The following is a 23906-nucleotide window of genomic DNA, read 5'->3' on the forward strand; positions in this document are numbered from 1 at the left end:
TTCAGAATGAAGTGCTCACAGTACTGGGGCAGGGTGGGAACTGCCAGCACAGTCCCAGGTACTCTGCAGAGCTCCATGCTGGACAGAAATCAAGTGCAAAACCACATACACAATGTTTGCATAAGAACTCACAGCTTTTCAAGCTTCAAAGGACAACTTTCACCATCACAGCACTCACAGGTACTAATGAGAAAAAGCCTCCATCTGACATTTCTCCAACTCCATTTGATATTTAATTGGGAGAGAAGATCAAAGACCAGGGGAAATAGGTGGTTTTGCATTATCATACACATAGCAGAGCGCAGTGAGCAGGAGAGATTAAAGAAACCCACACTGAAGCACAGAAAGAAACTGCTGTGAAGCAGCCATTCTTACAGCCACAGTGATGCCATGGAGTCACAGCTTCTGACACCCTGGTGGCCTGGAGCATGTGCCCCATGTGAGGCTCCTCTGTCACACCAGTGCTGGCCATGGTGAGCTCTGGCCATGGACAAGCTGTTCTTGGAGCTGAACCCCCAGTGCCCACATCAGGTCCTGATCCTGGCCAGCCCAAGGGGATGGGCAGCACCAGGAAGGGACAGACACCTCCCAGTCCTTCTCCCTTCCTGACCAGGGACAGGCCATGGTGGTCTCAGCACTGCCAGTGGGACCAGCACTGTCACTTGGCACTGCCAGTGACTCTTCATTCTCCTGGCATGAAAAACAAGGGATGCAGCCAACTTTACAACAAAAATAATTTCCATTTCTGACTCAAAGTATTATTTTCTATTATTGGCTTTCACACCCAAGACTTGTTACAAATTGAACAATATTATTCTCTGCTTTAGTCTGTTTAATGCCCCACTTGGCAATACAGAATATGGTGTCCCACCTAGATGTGACTCCTCAGCTGTTGGGGGTGTCAGTCAACAAGAGAAAATACCACACTCAAAGGCAGCACTGGTAGGGCTGTGACTGCAGGATGACCCTCCTCAGGATACAATGGGCTGCAGGAAGAGTTCACCCCTGGAATTCTGTTTCTTCCAGCTGGTGACACATCAGTTAGCTGGAGGGAATGAAACCAGTTTCTCTAAACCTATGAAAGGCCAAAGGAGTTTAAAGCCCCCCTAAAACCCCACTCCTCATTCAGATAACCTGATCTTGGACACTTCCAGGGATGGGGCAGCTACGGCTGCTCTGGGCAACCTCTGCCAGGGCTCCCCACCTCACAGGGAAGAATTTCTCCCCATTATCCCATCTAACTCTGTTCTCTTTCAGTTTGAAGTCATTCCCTGTTGTCCTGTCACTCCATCCCTTGTCCAAATTCCCTCTCCACCTTTCTTGTAGACCCCTTCAGGTACTTCACCCTCCATCCTCACTGGATCTCACTCCCTGATGGGACCACCACCACTTCTGCATCCCAGCTGCTGAGGGCACCTGCACCCCACCCTGTCAAGGGGCACAGAGGGATGGTCAGCCATAGACATTGGGATCTGCCAGCTGGTTGTGGTGAGGTCATGTCCAGTGAGCACCCCAGATTCCCACCCACAGCTCCCCATGGCTAGGATTCAGAGCTATATCTATTTTTTAAAGTTACCTGTTAACTAAAACACAGGAAATGGAAGCCGAGGCAGGACTGGCCCCAGCACCTCCCTGGCAGCCTTCTGGATCAGCTACAAAAACACCCCACATGATTTCAGGAAAAAAATCCTCAGCCCTGGGGGTTCTCAGTGCTGTCTGGGTGTGCTCTGCTTTCTTCTGCTTCTGCCCTTCCTCCCTGGCCAGTCTCTGCTGACCCAGCGAAATCCCTCACATCCCTGTGCATTACAAACACTGAAACGGGAAATGGTTTTGAACAAAGTGATGAAAAAAAGCATTTCCATTAGCAAGCAGGTTTGTTTTGATCCCTCTGATTTCCATTTTGTTGGGGTATTTTTTTGCCCTGGACTGTGCAGAGATTTGGGTTTTTGTACCCACGTTAGGTCTCACAGCCCTGTGACGTCAGCAGTTTCAGTCTCACCAGCTTTTGTCTCTGCTGCTTCCAGATGGGCAAACACGGGCTATTCCAGCCCTGGCCTCGATAACAAGGAAGCTCTGAATTATTCTGAACAAAAGGGCAGCAGCTAAACCTATTAACACCAACTGAAACCAACCAGCTGGCAGGAAAACCGCGTGTGACCAGCGTGGACTGTCTGTGTCCCTCCACTGCCCCCATGGATGCTCTGTTGGCCTGGCTCTGGATTTTACTGCATTTGTAACAGCAGAGAATCATGAAATCATTTGGAAAATTAAGATCATGGAGTCCAGGAAGGTGTGGGAGACGACACAGGGAAGGTGCGTATGAAGGTGTATCCACAGCTGTGGGGAGGGAAAACAAACCTAAGCAGTCAGAAGGTCACTGTCAAACACGTGGTGGTTTCAGGTGACACAACCTGCCCCAGGTGATCTGTCAGCACTTCTGAGCAGGCGACTCCCGCAAAGTCAACACTGAAATCGATGTATCACTGGGAAAAATGCTCACCGCGATTTGAAGAATGACAGAACACGGACAACAAAGGAGAACTGAGAGCGGGGCGCTGGAGGGGCCCTCTCTGCTCACGGCGCTCCCCAGGGTGAGGAGATGCCCAGGGATGAAGGCGCCACGCTCCCCCCGTGCTCGGGGGATGCCGAATAACGGAGCAGCTCCCCCGGCAGGGATCAGTGTCCCCGAACGAGCACACACACGCTGGGAAGGCTCGGGGGATGCCGAATAACGGAGCAGCTCCCCCGGCAGGGATCAGTGTCCCCGAACGAGCACACACACGCTGGGAAGGCTCGGGGGATGCCGAATAACGGAGCAGCTCCCCCGGCAGGGATCAGTGCCTGGAATGAGCACGCACACGCTGGGAAGGCTCGGGGGATGCCGAATAACGGAGCAGATCCCCCGGCAGGGATCAGTGCCTGGAATGAGCACACACACGCTGGGAAGGCTCGGCCGGTCCCGCCGCCGGTCCAGCCCCGCGGGATGGGGGCACAGCTGCGGGTGTCCCCGGGGGTGGCAGCGCAGGGACAGCGACACGCCGGGGGCGGCGGGCGCTGCCCGGGGAACGGGACACACCCCAGGGACCGGCCGAGCCCTGCCCGGACCCCCGCCCCGGCCCGCTCACCGCGGATGGCGGCGATGAGCGCGTTGCCGTCCTTGATCACCTCCTTGATGAACTTGTTGGTTCGCTCCAGCTCCTGCTCGTAGCACTTGAGGCGCTCTCGGAAGTCGGGGCTGTCCAGGTAGCAGTCGCTGAACTCCAGCGGCGGGTGCCCCATGGCCGCGGCTCGGCCCGGCTCCCCCGCGCTGCGCCTACCGAGCGCTGCCGCTGCCGCTGCCGCCGCCGCCCCGGGCGCCCCGCGCCGCCGGCATCCCGCGGGCCCGCCCCGCCCGCCGCGCCGCGCCCCGCCCGCTCTGTCGGCCGAGGGACCCCCGCCCGCCCGCTCCCCGCGCTTCCGGCCGCCGCTGCCGCCGGGAGGTGTAGTCCGCGATGAGCCGCCGCCCGCCCGCGGCCGCCGCCCGCCCGGTCCCTCACGGTGCGGGACGCGCTCCGCTCCGCTCCGCTCCGTGCGCTCCGGGCCGGGCGCTGCCGCCGCCCCGCGCGCCGCTCTGACTGCGCCCCCTGCCGGCGGGGCCGCCCCGCACGCGTTGCCATGGACGCCCCCGGCGGCGGCGCGTGACGCAACCCCGCGCGTGGTGATGACGTCACGTGGCCTCCACGTCGCCGGGGCGGCCAAGATGGCGGCGGCCGAGGGGAGCGGGGCCGGGGGGACCCTGGTGAGCGCGGCCGGGGGGTCAGGAGGGGAACCGGGGAGCCGCACTGCGGCGTTCGGGCCTCCCTCTCTCCCTGAGCAGGCCAGGCAGGGCTGGTCAGGTGCTGGGCAAAGGCGGAGCGGGGTCTGCAGGCCTGGGTGGGCGGCCAGAACCCATCTGAAGTGCACACGAGCATGTCTGTGTTTCTTCCTAAAGGTTTGTACCCATTCAGTTCCCAGGTCTGGCAGATGTGTCGATATCCCAGGATATTCCAGTGGAAGGGGAGATCACTGTCCCTGTGGGATCTCAGTCTCCTGATGATGATTACTCCACACTGGATGAGCCAGTCAAGGACACAATTGTGAGTCTGAGCCCGTGGCTGGGGTAAAACTCAGGTTTTCTGGTGTCTTTGACAGCTGTTGTGCAAAACCTGTGTTTTTGCACAGCTCTGCTCAACCTGTACTTCAGTGGGGATTGTTTTAGAACTCATGTAAATGTAAAACAAATTCCTGTGGGCCAAAAAGTGTCTGAATTGTGGCCCAAAGTTTCTCTGTGATCCTGAAATCAGTGTGAGGGCAGAGGCTTCAGTGGGAGTTTGTGAGAATCTCCACTGACTGGATGTATTTTTCATTTATTTCTTTTCCTAGAGGAGCAAACAAATTGTTGGTTATATTCTGATGTTATTAAAATATAGACTACTATGGTTGTTAAAGAAAATTATATGATGCTGTGGTTGTTAAGGAATGTAGGAAAATGTTAAGGAAATGTAATCATTGTTGAAGAGGATGCTTCAGAACTTCTCGGGTTGGATCCTCTGCTGATTTGCCATCCATGTTCTTTTACTTCTGTCTCTTTGCTTTAGCTGGGAGCTGTAATTTTTGTGAGGGGATAGATGAAAGTGGTTTGTGTTTGTTTCAGATGAGGGACCTGAAGGCTGTTGGGAAGAAGTTTGTCCATGTCATGTATCCCAGGAAAAGCAGCGCGCTCCTCAGGGACTGTAAGTGCTGGGGCTTTCCTGACCTCCAGAGGAGAGGCAGAATCCAGTGGGACAGGGATTCAGGAGTGCTGAACATCCTGAGCAGCAGAGCTGACAGCTGGGGTGGCACCAGGGCTCTGTGACAGGGTGGATGGAACTGGGAGCTCTAGAAACTGGTGGGTCTTGAATAAATTTTATTATAGTTCATGGTGTAAGATGCTGAATAAGAAAATTGTAAAGCAGTGAGATGTGGAAAATGGCACCTTGGGAGTAGGGCAGGAGGCTCTGTCACTCCCAGGAAAGCAGAACTGAGATGGTTCTGTGACTTTTGTGATGTGTTTTCCCTCTCCCTGCAGGGGATCTATGGGGCCCGTTGGTGCTCTGTGTCTCCCTGGCTCTGTGAGTATTCTGGGGGAATTTGGGGTTTTGTAGCCCAGTGCATGAGGGAAATGAGAGATTAATAATTAATGTGTTAAAATGAATTTCATCTGATCCCTCACTGTCTTGCAATCACTGCTTGGTTGGGTTCTCTGATAAAATGTATTTGTGATACTTTAAGGCCATTAGCACCTTCTGTCCATAAATTTAGGATTTAAGGGTGAACTCTTCCTAGTCCCCTGGCCTAGAAATGGTTTTGCTGAAGGTGTCTCAAATTGTCCTGATTCAGCTGTGGTCCTTGCATCCCATTGTTATTCCAAGGTTTCTCTGAGGCTGGATTGAACAAACACTATTCTGGTGCTTTGACAAGTACCAAAACGTTGGTACTTTAATTTCAATTAAAGTGGCTTGATATCTGTGGCTTGATTCCCTTCTGAATGCTTTCACAGCCCTCAAAACAGGGAAACAAATGGACTGAAATTACCACAGTTGAGCCACAATTTTCCTGTGCAAAACTGAGGATATAATGAAAATATTAAATGGATGAAAAACTGTGGACCTGCAGCAAAATGTGATCAGTGTTGGGGTTCCTGCTCTGGCACCTACTCCAGTCTGGGAAACCTTCATCAGTGCTGATGCCTCCATCTGTCTGTTCCCCACTGCAGCTGTCTCTCCCTGTTCCCACTCCAGGATGCTGCAGGGTGGCTCTGCAGACAGCAAGGATGACGGAGGGCCCCAGTTTGCCGAGGTCTTTGTCATCATCTGGTTTGGGGCCGTTGTCATCACACTCAACTCGAAGCTGCTGGGAGGAACCATGTGAGTGTGGGTTTGTTCGGGGCAGTTCACACCCTCCTGTGCACAGAGCTCTGGCCTGACTGCTGTTTGCCTGTGCAGCTCCTTCTTCCAGAGCCTGTGTGTGCTGGGGTACTGCGTGATGCCGCTGACCGTGGCCATGCTGGTGTGCAGGCTGGTGCTGCTGGCGGGCGCGGGCACCGTCAGCTTCATCATCCGCCTCATCGTGGTGGGGGCCATGTTCGCCTGGTCCACCTTGGGTGAGTGCCTCACTCTGCTGTGCTTGGGGAGCTTGAGCCCTGCTCATTCCCTCAGGCAGGACCAAGGGGTGTCGAGTCCAAGGTGTCCCTGGGCTGCTGAAGGGCTGTAGAAATAGTTCTTCCGGTCCTTGAGCTGGCAGAGGTTCAGCCCCTACCTCTGCTCCTGGTGATTTCCATGATCATATGCAAATTGCCTTGGGCAGCAGGATGATGATTTAGTGTTAAACTCTGTGAGACTGTTTAGTGGTTTATTCTGTGATTATGTTATAAATACTATTAGAACATGCTGATTTTATAGAGATGCATTTGCACTATGTCTCCTGTTCTGTTATCTGTAAGTCTGGCTCTCATTGTACAGTTTTAATCAGCATTTATGGCCAGACTGGTTGGGGCTTGGAGCAACCTGAGCTAGTGGAAGGTGTCCCTGTGGCAGGGGTTGGAACTGGATATCCCTTCCAAGCCAAACCATGCTGTGATTCCATGATTCTATGACTTGTCATTCTGTATGTAAAAGAAATTAGTGATTACAGCCCGTTGGTTTGAGCAGTGCTGATTGCAATTGCACAATCCTCACTGCAGCTTGCTGCATGCAGTGGGGGCTGTGAGGGTTCTGCTGCTCCTGCTGCACGTGTTTTGTGTCTCTGCAGCATCCACGGCGTTCCTGGCGGACAGCCAGCCCCCCAACCGCAAGGCACTCGTCGTGTACCCCATCTTCCTCTTCTACTTCGTCATCAGCTGGATGATCCTGACCTTCACCCCCCAGTGAGCACCATCCCGAGGGACTGGTACATGGACTGGACTTTCTCATGGATGCTGCAGTGAATCCTTGGCTTTATCTCTTTCTAATTTATATATAGGGTACTGTAAAAAGGCAGGTTGTGGGATAAAGCCGGAGAGCTGCAAAAAGTGCTCATTTGTGTGTCCCTCTTTGTGAAAGATACTGAGGTCCAGCTGCTGAGGGGTTTATTTAGCCCTGTTCTGTACTGGTGTTATATAAACAATGCCCACTGGGACAGGGGTTGTTCCATCTGAGGAGACAGCAGGAGATCCTGGATTTTCAAGCTGTTGGGAGATGAAGTTCGTACGACTTGGCAGATTTCCTGCCTGTGCTTGGATTCTTACTGAAGATAAAAATGCCTTATCAAACCACAGAACTTCACTGCAGTGATTTGTGCAGAGGAAAGAGACGTGTCTGACTCCTTTTCATTCTCTTGTAGAGTGGTGGGATGCACACCCAGGGCATTGTGAGACTGGGGCTTTCCCAGGAAAGGAGAATTCAGTCAAAATTCAGCTGGGTCCCTTTGCAGGGAATTGGAGCTGGTGGCAGGGAGTTGCTTTTGCCTACATCCATGTGTTGTGTGTCATCCCTTCATGTGGCAGGAAAGAAGGTTCCAGCTTGGTGCCTTCAGCACTGCATCCATGAGGGGACTGGGCTCACTGCAAGTTCCAGACCTGTGACCAAAGGGAACAAAGCTCAGAGTCCTGCAGAAATGCTGAGATTGCTTTGTAGCAGGGGCCGGGCTCTCTCTCTGCTTTTGGGAAGTGAAAATTCCTTGGAAAGTACCATGAATGTGTATGTATGATAAAAACAAAGGGTTCTGTGCAGGAAATTGAGCACAGGAATTTCCTGTGCAGGAAATTTGCTACGCAGGCTGTTTGAATCTGAAAAACCATACCAGGGCTTAGGGCCCAAAGTGTTAAAACAGCTTGAAGGAAGGGAAGTAAATGGTATTAGAGGTGTTGGTTGCTCTGAAGCAGGATGTGAATTCTGCTCTCACCTGCCTTCTTGTGTGACTGTTCCTTTGGTTTTTCATGGGGTCAGCAAAGAAATGTGTGCAAATGTGCATTTTGTTCCCTTGTACTTCCCATGAGATGTCAGACACTGTTCTGTGGGTTGTTTTGAGGGGTTTTAATTTTGCTTAATACTTTAATAAAAGGGAGGAGGCTCCTCCAGTTAGTGCAGGTTCATTGTGTACCCCTCCTGGGTACAGGAGTGCAAGAGTCAGATGAATTTTGGCACAGACATTGGGAGCTGGGACTCGATTTTGGGAACTACAGAAATCATTCCTGTTGTCTGGTTGTTCTCAGTCAGCAATCTATGAAATATCTGAGGTGAAAAAGCTGCTGTAAAATGTCTTTTTTCCTACATTTGTGCAGACAGACTGAAACTGAGGTCTGTGGGTTCTGCTGAGGTGTGAATGTGCCTAATTTCTAATTACATGTGCAAAAGCAGCCTGTGCTGTAAACACTGGCAGTGGGTGGGAGCTGGGATGGAAATTGCTGAATTTCAGATTAAAAGAGCATTTTTGCATTTGTGGATAATGAGCTGCTGTGTGTGGCAGGACCTGGCTGTGGCACCAGGGGGCTGGAGGGGAGCTGTCGTGGTTCGTAGACATGGGAACCATGGAAACGGGAATTTTTAAGCCTCCATTAAATTATTGCTGGTATGGAATGTGGATTTTCTTTTAAGTGTGCAGTTTTTTGTTCATTTAAATGTTAGTTCTTCTTTTTGAAGCTGTAAAAAAGTATTCAAGAGAGGTGAATGGTAAAGCTGTTGATGGCTATGGTGGGATTCCTTGAGCCAAATCTTTCATGTCTTACAAGAATTTAACCACACTTTCAAAAAAATCCTTGGATTCTCTCTGGTCTTGTGACTTGGGCTGCTATTCTATCTTTTAGGATAATGGGAGTAGCATTCAATTGATCCTGTAATATTTTGAATTTTTTTACATGACTTCAGAAGGTCAAAAAGCCCAAACTGGGGTTTGTTCCTCAGCCACCCCTGGAGGTCCTGCAGAGCCCCTGCTGTGACAGAACCAGCTGTCCCTTGGCAAGAGGGGCATGGGCACATAAAACACAATCAAACCATTTTGGTTCAGGGAAACAAAATGCCTCGAGCTTGTTTGATATTTACAGATGCCTAGAATTAATGCAGCTGATGGATAGTCCTTTAAAGTGCTGGTGTCACCTGTGAGTGCTCAGTGCTCCCTCAATGTTCCTCATCCTGTCCAGCCAGGTGTGCAGCACGTCCCTCCCAAGGGCCCTGCAGGGGAGTGATCCCTGTCACCACAACAGAGAGGTTCAATTTGGCTGGAAATATCTGTGCTAAGAACTGTTGTGCTTTCCAAGGGGAAAGGCTTTTCCTTCTTGTTTAAAGCTGCTGGGGATGGGTGACAAGGAGAAGCAGCTGTGTTGCCTATAATGGAGTGTTTGAGTTGCTCTGCAGAGAAATGGCTGATTTTCCAATGCACAAACCAGCCTTTCTTTCCTACTGGGATTTTTTTAATACTGTTTATCAGCAGAAGTTGTTGTATATGTTTAATTTTGATCTATTTAATACCAATAAAAAGAAAAAGAATTTATTTGCTTTAACATGAAAAATTCACCGTGGATCATGGGCCACACGTGCCAGAGCTCCTGAGGCTGAGCCAGGCTGGGATCCTGCTGGTGCTCACAGACTGCTTGGGGAAGGAACAGTGCTGCTGGTGTTCCCCAAAATCGGAGTTCCAGTGGCTTCAGGGCCGGCAGGTCTCAGGAGCCACCCAAGGGACCTCAGCTGTGCTGGCCAGGGATCACCAGGGCTGAACAATGCAGGGTGATGGGGGAGCAGAAACCGGTGGGAAGGAACTGATGGGTGAATGGGTGTTAAGAGCCATCCCTGACTGGCTAATGAACCAATGGCGATTAAACCCATCCCTGAGCCACAGCAGGATTTGGGGCAGCGGCCAGGAGTTTGTTTGTCCATGCTCTGGCGCTGTGCTGCGGGCTGGCAATGAGGACAGCCGTGTCCCGGTGGTCACCAGAGGGCGGCAGGACCGCGCCATCCCTTCGCAGCTCCCTTGTCACCTCCCCGTGGTGGCCCCGGGAGCTCCGGGCAGCACAGTTCGGTCCTGCAGCCTGGACCGGGCTCGCAGGTAGCCCCGGGAGGTGAAATGTGAGCTGCCAGCCTCAGTGATGGGCAAGAATTCATTCAACAAGCGGCATTTAAAAAAAAAAAATAAAAATCTACTAGTAATTTACCAGTCCTGGAAATGTAACTGTTCCACAAGTGCAGTTTTGGGCTTTGTAGTTACCCTTTGTTCTGATAAAGCTCGAATTAAGCATTTTTGTCCCCCAAGTAAATATTTTTAAGGCAAATATTCTGCATGCGGAATTGTACCCTAGGGCAAACGGATGGGGCAGGTGACAGTGGAAGGAAGGACTTCCCCAGTAAAATCAGGAAGTAACCCGTACAGTGCAGCTGTTGACAGCTGGGACTGTGAACCTGATCCTGACCTTTGGCTTTCCTGGCAGGGAAACTGGGTGACAGGGCTGCAGGAGCTGGAAGCCAGGCTGGAGGCTGCTGAATCTCCACACTACAGGTACTCAGTGCAAGGGCAGTGACGGGTGGGAGGGGACAGGAGGGTTCCTCAGTGGCATGGGGGGAGTGTCACCGAGGGCAGGTGTGACAGCCCAGCACTGGGACAGACACTGCAGGATCACTGCACTGCTCTGCTGCCACCTTGGGGGGCAATGTCTGTGCTGGGGGGCTCAGGGTCTCTGGGAGACAGGAGTAAAAGTTTGCTCTATTTATTCTGAGTCTTAGTTGGAATAAAAAACAATAATAAGTGCACTTCCTGATGCAGGAAGGACGAGTTTGGTGTTTCTGCCCTGGTTACCCTCCTGAACCTTGTCCCCTCTGCCCACGTTTCAGGGAAGGGAACGGCAAGTTTTCTGGAGTGCCATGGCTTCCCCAGGCCTGGTACTTTGTTAATCTGTGCTATGAGCCCTCTGTGTCTGAGCAGCTGCTGTTTGTGCTGCTGATGGAAGCAAGGGAGCATTGTCAGAGCCCTGGGGACAGTGGGATATGTGGGCAGACAGGGTCCTGCCACTTGGGAACTCTGTTCTTCCCCACTGTGCCTGGGTGGGAGGAGATGGAGCCATTCCCTGTCTCAGCCAAACTTCTCCTGGCTATGCAGAAGTCTTGGCTCCAGCTCCTCCCAGGAGCCTGAAGCACACCTCAGACAGCACCTGGAACTCATCCCAAAGCCCCCTCCAAACACCTGCTCTTCCCCCAGCAGTGAAAAGGGCACCATGTGAAGCACACCCTCCTCTGAAAGTAGAGGGAGTTTGGTATTTTGAGAGAGAAATGAAGAATACAAACCCAGCGGGTCGAGTTGTAGCTGTGGGTCTGCATGCTCTGGTGAGGAGAGCATGGAGGTTCCTAGAACAAGGACCATAACACCCCTTTCTAATCAAATGGAATGGAAAGGAAAATGAGGGAAAGCAAAATAAATGTAGTCCCCTGTGTGGTTCTTGCTAATGAGTTATGGTTTACATTGCCAGCTTTGCCAGTGGCAGAGGGGGTTCCATCCATGGGCAATGGAGACAAGGAGCACTGAGCACCAAGCAAAGCCACCAGCATCTCCAGGCCAGCAGGATGAGCCCCTGACCCCATGCTCTTCCTCATCAGCTGAAGATGAGGAAGGTGTCTGTGGCTTCCTCTGTCCAAGGAGCAGCGAGTGCAGCCCTGAGGATGAGCCTGGTTATGAGCTGATCCATGACAAATCCTTGCTGTCCCTCTGGGGATCCTTCCCCAGGAGAACCAGGAGGCACCAATCAAGATTTATCAGCCTCCCAGAGGAACCTGCAGGGCACAGCAGGGATGCTGCAGGCCACAATCAATTTTTCAGCAGCAATGAAGTGTTGGTTTTTGATGAAGATTCCCACACAAAGCCTGGGCACATGCTCAGGCACAATGAAACAGATCTGCATGGGGCAGACCTGGGGAGAGCCCACAGTGCCCTAGACATTGAGGAAGATGAGGTCAATGTCCTCTCTGTGTCTCCTGGGGAAGTGAAGACCTGTCCTGGACGTCTGGTAAGTGTTCCACATGGTGGCTGTGGCTGCCTGCTCCCTGTGCCCCTTCCCTGCTCCCTAGAGGTGCCCAGCTGGTCCTGAGGTTGGGATGCTCTGGCAGACACAGATGCTTCATCTTCTCTTTTACTCTAAACTCCTGCTTCAGGCTGGTGATGTGCAGTTCAAATCCAGTGTGTTAAATTGCCTTTGCATCCTTCAAGAGTTGATCTTACTGCCCTGAGGAGTTTCTGAGCTGGATTTCTGTTCATCCTGGAGTGGTGGCTGAGCAGAGCAGGGAGTGTGTCAGGGGCTGAGGGCAGAATATGCTCCCCCAGGGTCCTGGCCAGGGGAATTGGCACTGGCTGTTGTCCTCTGTGTTTGGCCTGGGCATTGTGGGCTCTTCTCTCAGCTCCTCCTGTGCCTGTGGGCCCACAGGCTCCTGGCTGGGCTCCCTCACTGCAGTGTCTGTGCTCCTTGTGCAACCTGTCAGCTCCCAGTGACATCTCTGTACCCCTCTGAGTCCCTGTGCTTACAAGAAACTTCTGTGAGCATAGTGGCCCTCAAGACATCTGGTCCTGGTTATTTTGGTTGCAGAGAGCTCCAGGCTCTGGAGCCCTTGGAGCAGAGTAGCTGTGGGGGCCAGTGGAGCCACTGGAGCAGCCTTGCCCCCATGGCTGTTCTCCTGGTTTCCCCAGGAGATGGATTCCCCATCCCTATCCCTATCTCTGTTCTAGTGCTTCCCACAGCTGCTGCAGCAAGGCAGGAGCCTGATGAACTCACTGATATCTACATGAGAAAGGCAGAGTGAATTTCAAACCTCAACAAGAACTGCTGGATTTCACCAGGATTGTGTTTTCTGGTTGTTTTCAAGTCTTTTTCTGTTGTTTTGTGTCACTGTCTCAGGATCATAAACAGAACATGCAATTATTTATCCTGGGCACTGGTTTAAATCCTTCTTCTCCCCATAACTCAGCCCTCCCTTAGCAAAACCCACGGGGCTGAGGTCTGGGCTGGGGCTGCTGCCTCTTCTTTCTCAGGGCTTTGGAATTTTTCCCAGCAGCAGGGACAGAATCCCGAGACAGCCCAGCACAGGGTGTGGAGACAGCCTGCTCTGCACCCAAAAAAACTCTTCTACCCCTTGATTCCCTTTGGAGTGGGGAAGCACAGGGCTGGGAGCAGGATCCCAAGCAGGATCCCAAGCCTGGCAGCCCCCACGGTTGTGGGGGGCCAAAAGAATTCACTGTCACATAATGAGGCTTTGTGTGTGTGTGAGGGTTGGCATAAAGGGTTTTCTGAAGCTGCCTCAGAGCCTTTCCTGGCATCCCCAAAGAAGGCTGGCAGTGGCACGTGGCTCCTGTCCAGCCTGGAAATATCCTGGGGTGTGGTGCCCGGGGGCACAGGATGGGCACGGGATGGGCACGAGATGGGCACTTGGTGTCCCTGAGCATGGAATGTGTCTCCTTCTCCATGCCTGAAGGAAAGGACATCCCTGGGCAGGGGTTTTGACTGAACAGGTGTCAAGGGAAGATGTGCCTGATGCTGTTTGCTGTAGATCCTGCTCTGATGCTCCTGACAGGGAGGAGCCCCATGTCCCTGCCAGCCCCCAGTGCTGCCCTGAGCCCCCTCAGCTTTGCAGTGCTCTGCTCTCGGGGTGCCCACAAGACCAGCCTGGCTCTGGTGGGGTTTGACAGCAACCCCAGGCTCCTGAGGGCAAGGGAGGGTCTCCTACCACTGGTCTCTGCACTGTGGTGGAGCCAGGCAGTGGGTCGTGGTGACAATCCTCCAGAGACCAGAGTGTGACAAACTGGGCACTGGTGGCCTTGCAAAAACCCCTGGGTCTGTCACCTCCATGCTCCCACCTGCTCTGGGGCTGCATGCTTGGAGCTATCAGGGGATTGATTGTTGGCACTCAGGAGCTGTTGAGTCCCCCATCCTGTGTCCCAGACCTGATGCCACGTCCCCAGTTCTGCCCAAGAAGCTGCACTGGACAGGGTTTATCTCTGGATTTGGGTGTGCAAAAGTTGGTACATGAATGGCACAGCCCTCCATGAGTGAGAGGAGGCTGGTGTGAATTCATGCCAGGGATTCATCTTGCAGACACCTGCCCTCACAGGGAGCCAGCCCTGCACCTCACAAGATTCTTCTGTCCTGGGAGTTAATCCCAACCCTCGGCCAGAATTAGGACTGGGATCCTCCCCAGACAGCAGCTGTCACCAGAACTATGTGCAAAAATACCCAAGCAGCTCAGATGTAGTTTATTAAATGGCATTTCATCGTGCCAGCCAGAGGAGGAGGAGGTGTCCCTGTCACCCTGGCTGTTTTTTAGCTGAGTGTGCTGTCAGTGGCAGTACCAGGGTGAGTGTGAGTGTGAGTGTGAGTACACACATGTGCTGCCAGCCTGCCCCATGCCACACTCAGGCATTTTGCCACGGAGCCTCCCTGCTCCAGCTAATAATAAGAACTGCTGCAATTCCTTGGGCTGCTCTGGTGCCTGCCTTGGGGGCAGGGGATTAATGTCCCAGGATTAATGTCCCAGCCAGGCTCCAGCAGCTCTGTGCTATTCCCAGGGGTAGGAAAAACTGCCTGGTGAGCATTCTGCTTATGTCTCCTTTTGTACTTAAGCCTGATTTATATTTCTTGTTTTCACAAAGGCATCTTGAAGAGAACTAGAGAGCAGTAGCAGCAGGTTTTATTTGGAGTTCTGTCCTGGTGGGAGTCTCTCTAGATGCTCCCAGACAGTAACTCTTGGGTGCTTGAAACAAATTGAGCTAAAATTGAATGGGAATTCAATTCAACAGCTCTCAAAAAACCTCAGTTTCCTTCAGTATCACTCATGTCTATTTGTAATTTGTGTATCTTGTCTATAGTATCTCAAAAATGTCACCATGTCAGTAATACTCTTTTAAGTGCATTTAAATTTAATTAAATTAAAGTAGCATCATGCTGAGCACAGCCCCAGGCCCCTGTTAAGCTCCCCAAGCTTTCTGTCTCTGGGAATTGGGGCAGGAACACCCCCCCCCAGTTGGTGCACCAGAAATTCCCCAAAACTGTCATGGACTGGTTTTTTTCAGTGAAACTGGAAGGTTTTGCCAGTCTGTGAGGATTAGTCAGCTGCAAAGTTTGTTTGGTTTTGTGTGTGTGCTAAATCAGCCGGTGTTTGTGAATTCTCTCACTGGTGTTTGCAAACTGTAGCATCCTGTGTGGGGAAATGCAGCACAGACCCGTGCTGGGGACAGGGAGTGCAGGGGCCTTCCTGCAGCTGGATGAGGCCATGAGCCCTTGGCTTGTCTCTGGGAGTCCCCAGTGCACATCTGGGCTAAGCAAAAGTGTCACGGCTTTGGAGGGTGACGCTTCATCAGGACACAAGGGCCAGCAGTGCTGGGAGAGGGGACACCCCCGTGTGCTGCCTCAGTCCTTGGGAAGGGACACTCTGGGGGATGCCATGGGACTGGCTGGCTGCTCCATCCCTGTGGGGTGGGGGGATTGATGCCCTTGGAGGCTCTCGGGGGCACTGCCCTGCTCACCCGAGCGCTTCCTTCTGCCGCAGGAGCTGCACGTGGGGATTAAGTAATTGCCTAATTATCCATCCCGGAGAGAAGCCTTCCCTCAGCGCTGGAGGCTTGTGCAACAATCCCGTGTGTCCTGCGCCCTCACTCTGTCCTTGCCCAGCACATCCCACCCCTGAGCCACTGGAGACCGGAGCACATCGGGATTATTTCAAATTAGGAACTTTTTAACGGGGAAGCAGTGGTGGCAAGTGGGCAGGGGGCTCACTGGTGGCATGGGGCAGCTGGGGAGTGTTTTCTGCTGCCCTTGAGCATCTCTCAGCTGGCTGCTTGTGCTCTGCTCGTGCCTCTGGTGGCAGCAGAGACATTCGGCCTCTTGGGCTGGAGCTGTGGTGTTCCATGGGGTTCTGTGTGCCGGCCCTTCCCGGGCACAGCCTCGCTGCCCCCTCTCGGGAGGGGTTCAGCCCATGTCCTCCTCCCGGGGAAGCAGTTTCCCCGTGTTCTCCCTCCCCTCGTCCCTCTCCCAGCGCCCTCGTGGTGTCACAGCCCCAGCACCGCCAGCACCCGCCCCGAGTCCGGCGTCGGGAGAAGAAAAGGGTCCCTGTTCCCGCTATGCTAATGGGGAAACGCCAGCTCGGCCCTTCCCAGCCTCGGGAAATGCCTGTGCACGGCGGAAAGTGGAAAATCCCCGTGTGCCCACCGCCCGCAGCCTGCCCGGTGCCGGCGGGGACACGGCCACCGGCCCGAGCTGTCACTGATCCCGTGCGACAGCCGGGACAGCGATCGCTCATCAGGACACAGAAATAGCTCCGGCCGTGCCGACAGGGCAGCCTCCAGGCAATGATCTGTAGTGGGAATAGGCTGTACCTGCCTCCAAAATACCGGCCCTATCCCGTGACTTTCGGAGAACCGGGATGTGCGTGGCGCTGCTGGGGATGGTTGGTGACATCCTGGTGGCACTCTCAGCTCTCAGCACTGTGGGCAGCTCTTAGTGAATGTGTACAGGGCGACATTTTCCTTAGAATCAGCTTCTTAAAATAAACTCAAGTTTAAAATGGATTCTCATTTGGGTCTGAGGAGCATAGTGACACACACACATGCACACACATATATTTATTTATAGTATGAATGGATATTGCTTTTGCTTGTCCTGAAAACTTGTCTGCAGAGTGGATACATCAGGAATTTTGGGAAGAGCCAAATGCAGCTGTGGGGTCTGTGTCCCTGTGCACTCAGTAGAAATACCATTTGGTGTGCACAGCTCCTGCCACTTCCCCATGCATCCAGTCCCCAGGAGCTATTCCTGCCGAGGACAGTGTCCTGGCATGCTGAGGAAGGATCCAAGATGCAGCATTACTGGAATGCTTTTGGGATGACCGGGTAGGAAGAAGCTACACAAGTATGCAGAAACCGCTGTGGTTTGTCTCCCAGGCCTGGGAAGGAGACAGCCTGCTTCTATTTGTGCTGGCCTGGCTTTTTTGGCTTCTGGAGGCAGTGGGAGAAAGACCCGATGCCACTGGAGAGAGCAGGGACAATTCTCTGGGTCCTGGCAGGGTTATGGCTCAAGAAAAAGGGCTACCCCCCGTCTGCAAGGGCTTGCCTGGTTTGGGGCAGGACAGAGCCACCTCCTCTGGTGGACAGACAGATGGATGGATGGATGGTTGGGTGTCTGTCTGCCCTCCAGTGCCCTGCCTGTGCCAGCTGGAGCAGGCAGGGGCCTGTCCTGCTCCAGAACAACACACGGTGCTGAAGGGTCAGCCCCTGATGGGAAGAGGAGCCCAGTGCCACCAAGCCTGGCAGTGCCTGCCTCTCTGAAGGGACAGTCCCTCCTGTGAGAGCTGCCTTCAGCCCAGGCCCAGATGTCCCAGAGCCTGTAGAATCATTGAAGAGTCTCCTTGGGCTCCTGGGAATGCTGATGGCAGGGCCTTTCACAGGATGCTGTGCTGGTTGTGTCCTTCCATGTCCTGACCATAGTGGTGGTCCCCTGGCAGCGGTGCCCTGTGACAGCAGTGCCCAGTGAGCTGAGTGGGGATGTCTGGCTGTGGGCAGTGCCCAGCTGCCTTCATCCCTGCAGGGGATTATTTGCAAGTCCTTGGGTAAAAACTGCAGCCCTTGAGGCAGCAGTGGGTGAGTTATGGAGGGTGGGCAGTAGCGTTGGGCTTTAAATCCTGTGGGGAAAATCCTTCCTAGGAGATGTTACCCTGGTGAGCAACATGCTGTAGAGGTGAGCCTGTCTTCCAGCCCTGGGTTTTTAAGGGAGGAGAAAAGGGATTGATGTACAAAGCTTGTGCTGTGCCTTGGTGTCCCCAGCGCTGCTGCACTGGCCCAGTAACACCAGTAATGCAGGGGGCAGGGTGAGGAGCTGCAGCTGGTGCCAAGGCTGGGAGCAGTGCCAGAGCCCTCTGAGGAATGAGTGAGGGGGAGATGGAAGGAAGCAGCTGGAGCCAGAGCTGGTGCTGCCTGTGAGCTGCTGCTGGGGCCACGCTGGGGCTGAGCTGGGCATGGCAGAGTGTGCCAGTGCCACCAGGGCACTGCTGCCAGTCCAGGGCCTGCTGCTGGTCAGGTCTGCTGGATGCTGCATGCTGGCAGTGCCTCGTGCCATCCTCTCCAGGCAGATACATCTGCTCCAGCTCTGCTGTGCTTTTTGTCCTTGCCTTATCCTTATGGTTTGGGGCCCCAGCACCCCATCCTGGCTGCCCTGTCTGACACGTGGCACTGGACACAGCTGCCACAGGCACCAGCTGCTGGGGGTTGGGTACAGACGTGTCACACCCTGAGCAGGGCCATTGTGCTCTGGCTCGTGTTTCTGTCTGCAGGTCCTGTCAGAGTGGAGCTGGCACCAGCCTGAGATGGGCAGTGGTGGGAGCGGTGCCACTGCAAAGCCTGATGCCACTCCAGGGTGGGTGACAGCCACCAAGAGTCCTGTGGGAGCAGAGCTGAGCCCAGGCATCACTGTGGATCTGCCCTTGCTCCTTCTGAACTGCTGACACAAACCACCAGTTTGTGGGGTGTTCTTATGTGCCCTCAGGAAGAATCCTGGCCCCAGTGTTTGTGACATGACCTTTTATTGTGGTGCTTGTGAATGAATGATGTTTGCAGAAGGCACATGAGGAGCTGTGGATAGCTGGAGTGAAGGGCTCAGCTGTACTTGATGGCTGGGGGGATTCCCCTGTGAATTCCCAATTCCCCTGGGGGGATTGCCCCGCTGGGATTCCACCAGCAGGCCAGCCCTGGGTGCCCCTGCTCTGTGCCCGCGGTGAGGCCAGCAGCACCTGAGCACGCAGGGATGGCACCGCGGCTGGGTACACCTTGTGCCTCGCAGGGGAGCTGCCAGTCAGCCCGGGCAGGACCGGGGTGACAATCTGAACCGTCCAGGGTTTGGGTTTCTAGTGTCCTACATGTGCCTTTGACAGCCAAACTCCCCCTTCTCCTGCTCGGGAGTGTCGCCCACCCCTTGCCCCTTCCCACTGCCTGCGAGTGGGAGCAGCCCGGAGCGCTCCAGGCAGGAAGGAAAGCCTGGAGCTGTTTAAAACTCGCAATCTTCGGGGAATTTCAATCGCGTCCAAGCCCGTTCCCAACCAACTGAATAACGGTGCAGGGTTTGAATGCTGGCCCGCCTCCGCCGCTGCCTCCCGCTCCTCCCTCCGTCCCTGCGCTCCGGCCGCTGCTGCGCTGCCCGCTCGGGGCTCTGCCCGCACCGGGCTCTGCGCTCTGCCATGGGGGTGCCCGGGGGGGCTCTCCCCGCGGCCGGGAGCAGCTCCGGGGTCTAGGGGGGGTCTGCCGAGCCCCCGCCCGCACATCATGCCATTGCTGGATTTCTTCTGGGCTTGCTTCAAAAGAGCCAAGGTAAGGGAGCGCTGCTCCAAGGGTCTGTCCCTGGCACCCTCCGCGTCCCCGGGGCGCTCAGCTTGCTCGCGGTCGAGTCTGCTCTGCGGGTGTCGTGCTCACCCCACGTGCATGTCAGAGGATTTAATTTTGGCTGGGCCATGTGTAGGTGCGCTGGTCCCTGTGCCCTAAGCTCGCCCGCTGCCCTTTACTGCGTCACCGTGTCCCGGCAGCGGGCTGTGCCTGGCGGTGCTGTGTGTGTGTGTGTATGTGTGTGTGTGTGTGTCTGTGTGTGTCTGTGTCTGTGTGTCTTGTGTGTGTGTATGTGTGTGTGTGTGTGTGTCTGTGTCTGTGTGTTTCTGTGTCTCTGTGTGTGTGTGTGTCTGTGTGTGTGTGTGTCTGTGTGTGTGTGTGTCTGTGTGTGTGTGTGTGTGTGTGTGTCTGTGCACCCTCAGCCCCCCGAGGTGGTCAGCACATGCCAGGAGGGTCCAGCTGTGCCTCCTTGTGTGCTGTGGCCGGGCTGGAACGTGTATGTGTGTGTGTGTGTGTGTCTGTGTCTGTGTGTGTCTGTGTCTCTGTGTGTGTGTGTGTCTGTGTGTGTGTGTGTGTGTGTGTGTGTGTGTGTGTGTGTGTGTGTGTGTGTCTGTGCACCCTCAGCCCCCCGAGGTGGTCAGCACATGCCAGGAGGGTCCAGCTGTGCCTCCTTGTGTGCTGTGGCCGGGCTGGAACGTGCTTCCAACCCCAGAGGCTCAGGTCACCCGTGGCGTGGCTGTGGGACCACGGCCGACCTGGAGGGTCAGGGCAGCTCTGAGCAGGATGACAAAGGAGCAGCAAGGCCAAGGGCCCCCGGTTTTAATTTCCTGCAGCAGCAGTTCTCATGGCGTGGCATCCAAGATTTTTCATTAGGGTTTAATTCTTCATCTGTCACCTTAATAACAAACGACTCTCCCTGGCAGTTCCTGATCACTGTTGGTTTGTTGTGTCCCAGCCTATGCAGTGTGTTGGGAGGTGAGCTGGGGAGGCTGTGGAGCTGTAGTTAGTGTGAATTTTGGGATTTCAAATTGGGAAAAGTGGTGAAATCCCTTTACAGGCAGTGCTGTACACCGGGCTGTGCTGGGTGAGTGGATCTGCTGTGGTGAAATGGATGTGGAATGCACGCTGTCCCCCGGGCATTCAGTGCAATGCTTAAAATAGTTGAGTCTAAAAATGACATTTGTGAAATTCATTGGTAATATTAGTGGCTGTCTTGTCCCTGCTGTCTCGTCCCTGCTGTCTCTGGAGAGCTTAGCTGTCCTCATTAACCCTGCTCATTAACCCTGTGTGCTGCCTGCTGGCATTGCCATCGTGCTGGTGGTGGCACAGACATGGACACCAGGTCCTGCATGGCCACTGGCAGAGCTGCAGCTTGGGATGGCTCCAGCCTGGCCTGCACAGATTCTGCTGCCCACAGTTTTCAGCCTCCTTGGAAGCACCCAGCAGTCCACTGGCTTTATCCCAACCTGGGGTCTGGTGGGTCTGGTGGCCCAGCTGGCCAGGGCACCACCCTCCTGGTTGCCTTCAGTGGACACCAGTGGCCTCCTGTAGGGCTGAGGCTTCTGCTTCAGCCTGGGCTTGCTCTCCTCCCCATGCCAGTGCTGCTCAGCTGCTCACCACGACCAGGCGTGGAATTCTCACCTTCCTTGCTGAGGAATTTCTTGAACAGGGAGAAGCGTGCTGGGCTCTGTGGGATTAAAGCTTTCCAAGTTAAATGAGGTGGATCTGTGGCTGGTGGAAGATTTCATGGGAAAAGGAAGGTGTGGGGACAGATTGGGCAATGCCAAAGGATCCAGAGGAGCTGGGTGACCTCTCCTGTGGACACAGGTACACTGTGGGGTCACAGTGATGACTCCAGCCCTGGTGATGGCAGCCCTCAGGCAGGCAGTGCTGCACAGCAGCAGGGACATGGTTAAGCCTGTCCTGGCTCATCCTCAGCCCTGCTGCCCGGCAGGAAGAGGAGTCCTGGGGGTCCGTGGGAAAGTCCGGCTCAGCAGCACAGCACATTCCTGCAGTGATCCCACGGCACCTCTGGCTGCTGGAGGGGCTCATCTGCACCCAGAGAGACACTGGGGAGCATCCTGGGCTCTGTGCTCACCTCAGGACTGGGAGTGGGGGACCTGCTGCTGCTCCTCCACCTCTGCAAATTGCTGCTGTCTCCCAAGTGCTGCTGAGGCTCTGCTGCTGCTGCTGCTGTGAATCCCATTTCTCGTGGGTGCTGGGTTTGTGCTGGGCACACCATGTTTGCCCAGGGCCCTTGGCAGTGGCAGTGGTGTTTTGAAACCAGTGGGGCTGATGCCCTTGGGAGAAGCCATTGCCAGGGCCCTGCTTGTGCTGTGGCTATTGCTGGTCCCAGCTCTGGATCAGCACTGCTGGTCTCAGGTCACCTCTGGGCAGAGGGGAGGTTGGAGCAGGGACCAAGCTCAGATGTGAGAGGTAGCATTCCACAAATGTGAGAATCAAAATGATAAAAAAAATATTCCTGTTTTGTTTCTTTCTTTTTTTTTCTTTTCACAGAAATTCTCGTTGTTAGAAGATAAAAAAGATGCAGGTAAGCTGCAGCAATAATTTTTGGGGCAGGAGCGCCCTTGCTGTGGGGTGAGCAGGGGTCATGGGAAGAGGAGTGTCCCCTTGCTGGGTTCTTCTGCCAGCAGTGTGATTTTTTTTCCCCAAAACTGTTGTTTTCAAGAGAATATATTTGCACGGGACCTTGGTTCCTTTTCAGTTCCTCCTGTTTTTGTGGTGAGGAGCTTTGTGCTCAGCAGATAATCCCATGGGGAGCTCCAGAGCCTTGGCACTGCAGTGCCATGGGCAGGAAGGTCACCCCCGGCTCAGAGCCCCTCAGCTTTGTGTGACTGTGGGGCAGGAGGGACTCTCAGTGCAGCTGCTGATCCATGGGGATTGTGCACGGCTGCTGCTGCTCTGAACATCTTCTGCCAGGGTGGGGATGGAGGCTGGGCTTGGGGCTGCCCTGCCATGAGGGGTCCCTGGGTGCTGGGGAGGCTGGTGGTGGTCTCTGGGAGCAAGAGGAGGAGGGTGTGTGTGCCAGCAGAACCAGGAACCAGGGATGGGAGTGTGGCAGGAGGTCCTGCCTTTCATCATCCCACTGGTTGGTGCCATGGGGGTCTTTGTGCAGTGACACCCCCAGAGTTAAATCTGTCCCATCTGCACAGGACAGCCCGTAGCCATTGGTTCTGGTGGTCCTGGAAGTGAAGGGAGTTGGAGCTGGGGTGGCTCTGCTGCTTTGGGGACAGGGCTCAGGACAGGCTGTGGGTGGCAGCTCCAGTGTCAGAGCTGGGGGCAATGGGGCTGCCCACACTGCTGGCTGGAGCCCTGGCACCATGAGAAGAGAGCCCATGGGATGTGCCTGGGGATCTCCAGGCAGTTCCCTGCCTGAGGGATGATGCACTGAGGGCCTCTTGGTTTCACTCATGTAGGAGTGAAGTGAGCTCTGAGTCTGGCCAGTGAGAGCCCAGAGCACAGGAGAGCTCTGGGTAACAAGAGGTGCTTTGTGAGAGAGCCCCAGAGGTATCTTGGGTGGTCTCTGGCCCTTGCACAGGACAGATTAAGAACATAAATGTCAAGAGCTTGTTAAAAAGAGTTAAAGAGCCCTGTGGAAGGGAAGGGGATGGAAGGCTCCTATGGATCACACTGTAACGGGGATTTTGGGGCAAAGGATGTTTGTAGGTGTTTTCCCCTTGGTTAAAACCGTCTGTAGAATCCAGGTCTCTCCTGGTGAAGGCTCAATGACACTCGCATGACCCCAGCTGACACCTGCCTGTCAGATGTCCCTGTCCCAGCTCTGGCTGCTGGAGGGATGCTGGGCAGCCACGGGCTCTGGGGGCAGGAGGAGCAGGAGCCTCGTGTCCTGAGCAGGAGCCTCATGGCCTGAGCAGGAGCCTTATGGCCTGAGCAGGAGCCTCATGGCCTGAGCAGCTGCAGTTTCTCACTGTGGGATTTGTCACCTGTGGCTTGATGTGACACTCCTGGTGTCACTGTGACCTGCAGCAGCACGGTGCCTGGGGCAGGCTGGAGTTCTCCCTTTCCCATGGATTACACTGGACAGGGAGCAAGCCTGCAGGGGGCTGTGCCCTCTACTGGGAAGGGGCCAGGACACATCCCTGCTGTCCTCTTCACTCATTGTCCCCAGAAGATGGAGGGACAAAGGGGGCATTCAGGCCATGGGCTTGGGGGATGCCATTCCTTCCCTTATGATGATTTTCGGTCTCTTTGGATGGGTGGCACAATGGTGGCATGAGACAGGGTGGAGTTGGTTCTGGTTTATCCCAGTAGCTCTTGGCAAAGTGTCTCTTCCATCAATTCCCAGAGCTTGCCTCTGACTTTCCCCCTTCAGCACTGCTGCTCTGCCAGCACACCTGGCCAACTCCCTGAGCTGCTTTCCAGGCATGGGCAGACCCATTCCCAGTCCCCTGTTTGGAGCTGTGGTTGAACACTGGCTGGGTGAGGTCACTGTGGCTTCCCCCACCATTCAAATCCTGGGTATGCCATGGCAGCTCTGCAGTGATGGTGGAAAACAACTTTGG

The 23906-nt window shown here is 54.4% G+C and overlaps 3 protein-coding genes across 7 annotated transcripts in view; 2 read left to right on the top strand and 1 right to left on the bottom strand.

The window, feature by feature from the left end:
• Nucleotides 1-3364, bottom strand: part of OPHN1 (oligophrenin 1) — a 50847-nt gene extending 47483 nt beyond the window's left edge. For all 3 annotated transcript variants that reach the window (XM_056491073.1, XM_056491072.1, XM_056491071.1), the window contains exon 1: nucleotides 3126-3364. In XM_056491073.1, the coding sequence (XP_056347048.1) occupies nucleotides 3126-3279 (154 nt within the window). In that variant the 5' untranslated portion in view covers nucleotides 3280-3364. The remainder of the gene's footprint in view (nucleotides 1-3125) is intronic.
• On the top strand, nucleotides 1859-8800 carry YIPF6 (Yip1 domain family member 6). 2 transcript variants are annotated; one of them, XM_056491075.1, is made up of 7 exons: nucleotides 1859-2591; nucleotides 3987-4115; nucleotides 4673-4751; nucleotides 5087-5129; nucleotides 5799-5924; nucleotides 6003-6160; nucleotides 6808-8800. In XM_056491075.1, the coding sequence occupies exons 1-7, from the start codon at nucleotides 2514-2516 to the stop codon at nucleotides 6924-6926; spliced, it is 732 nt and encodes a 243-aa protein (XP_056347050.1). In that variant the 5' UTR covers nucleotides 1859-2513; the 3' UTR covers nucleotides 6927-8800. The 2 variants fall into 2 exon arrangements, with proteins under 2 accessions (XP_056347050.1, XP_056347051.1); XM_056491076.1 differs by lacking the exon at nucleotides 1859-2591 and adding an exon at nucleotides 3658-3778.
• A 1624-nt stretch (nucleotides 8801-10424) lies between these two features.
• Nucleotides 10425-23906, top strand: part of STARD8 (StAR related lipid transfer domain containing 8) — a 52385-nt gene continuing 38903 nt past the window's right edge. The window contains exons 1-3 of one of the 2 annotated variants that reach the window (XM_056491077.1): nucleotides 10425-10521; nucleotides 11486-12019; nucleotides 21880-21913. In XM_056491077.1, the coding sequence (XP_056347052.1) occupies nucleotides 11522-12019; nucleotides 21880-21913 (532 nt within the window). In that variant the 5' untranslated portion in view covers nucleotides 10425-10521; nucleotides 11486-11521. Of the gene's footprint in view, nucleotides 10522-11485; nucleotides 12020-19158; nucleotides 19351-21879; nucleotides 21914-23906 lie in introns of those variants that run through there. The other variant, XM_056491080.1, reaches the window with a different exon arrangement.

The sequence above is a fragment of the Oenanthe melanoleuca genome, chromosome 4A (assembly GCF_029582105.1).
Source record: "Oenanthe melanoleuca isolate GR-GAL-2019-014 chromosome 4A, OMel1.0, whole genome shotgun sequence".
Taxonomy (NCBI): Eukaryota; Metazoa; Chordata; class Aves; order Passeriformes; family Muscicapidae; genus Oenanthe; species Oenanthe melanoleuca.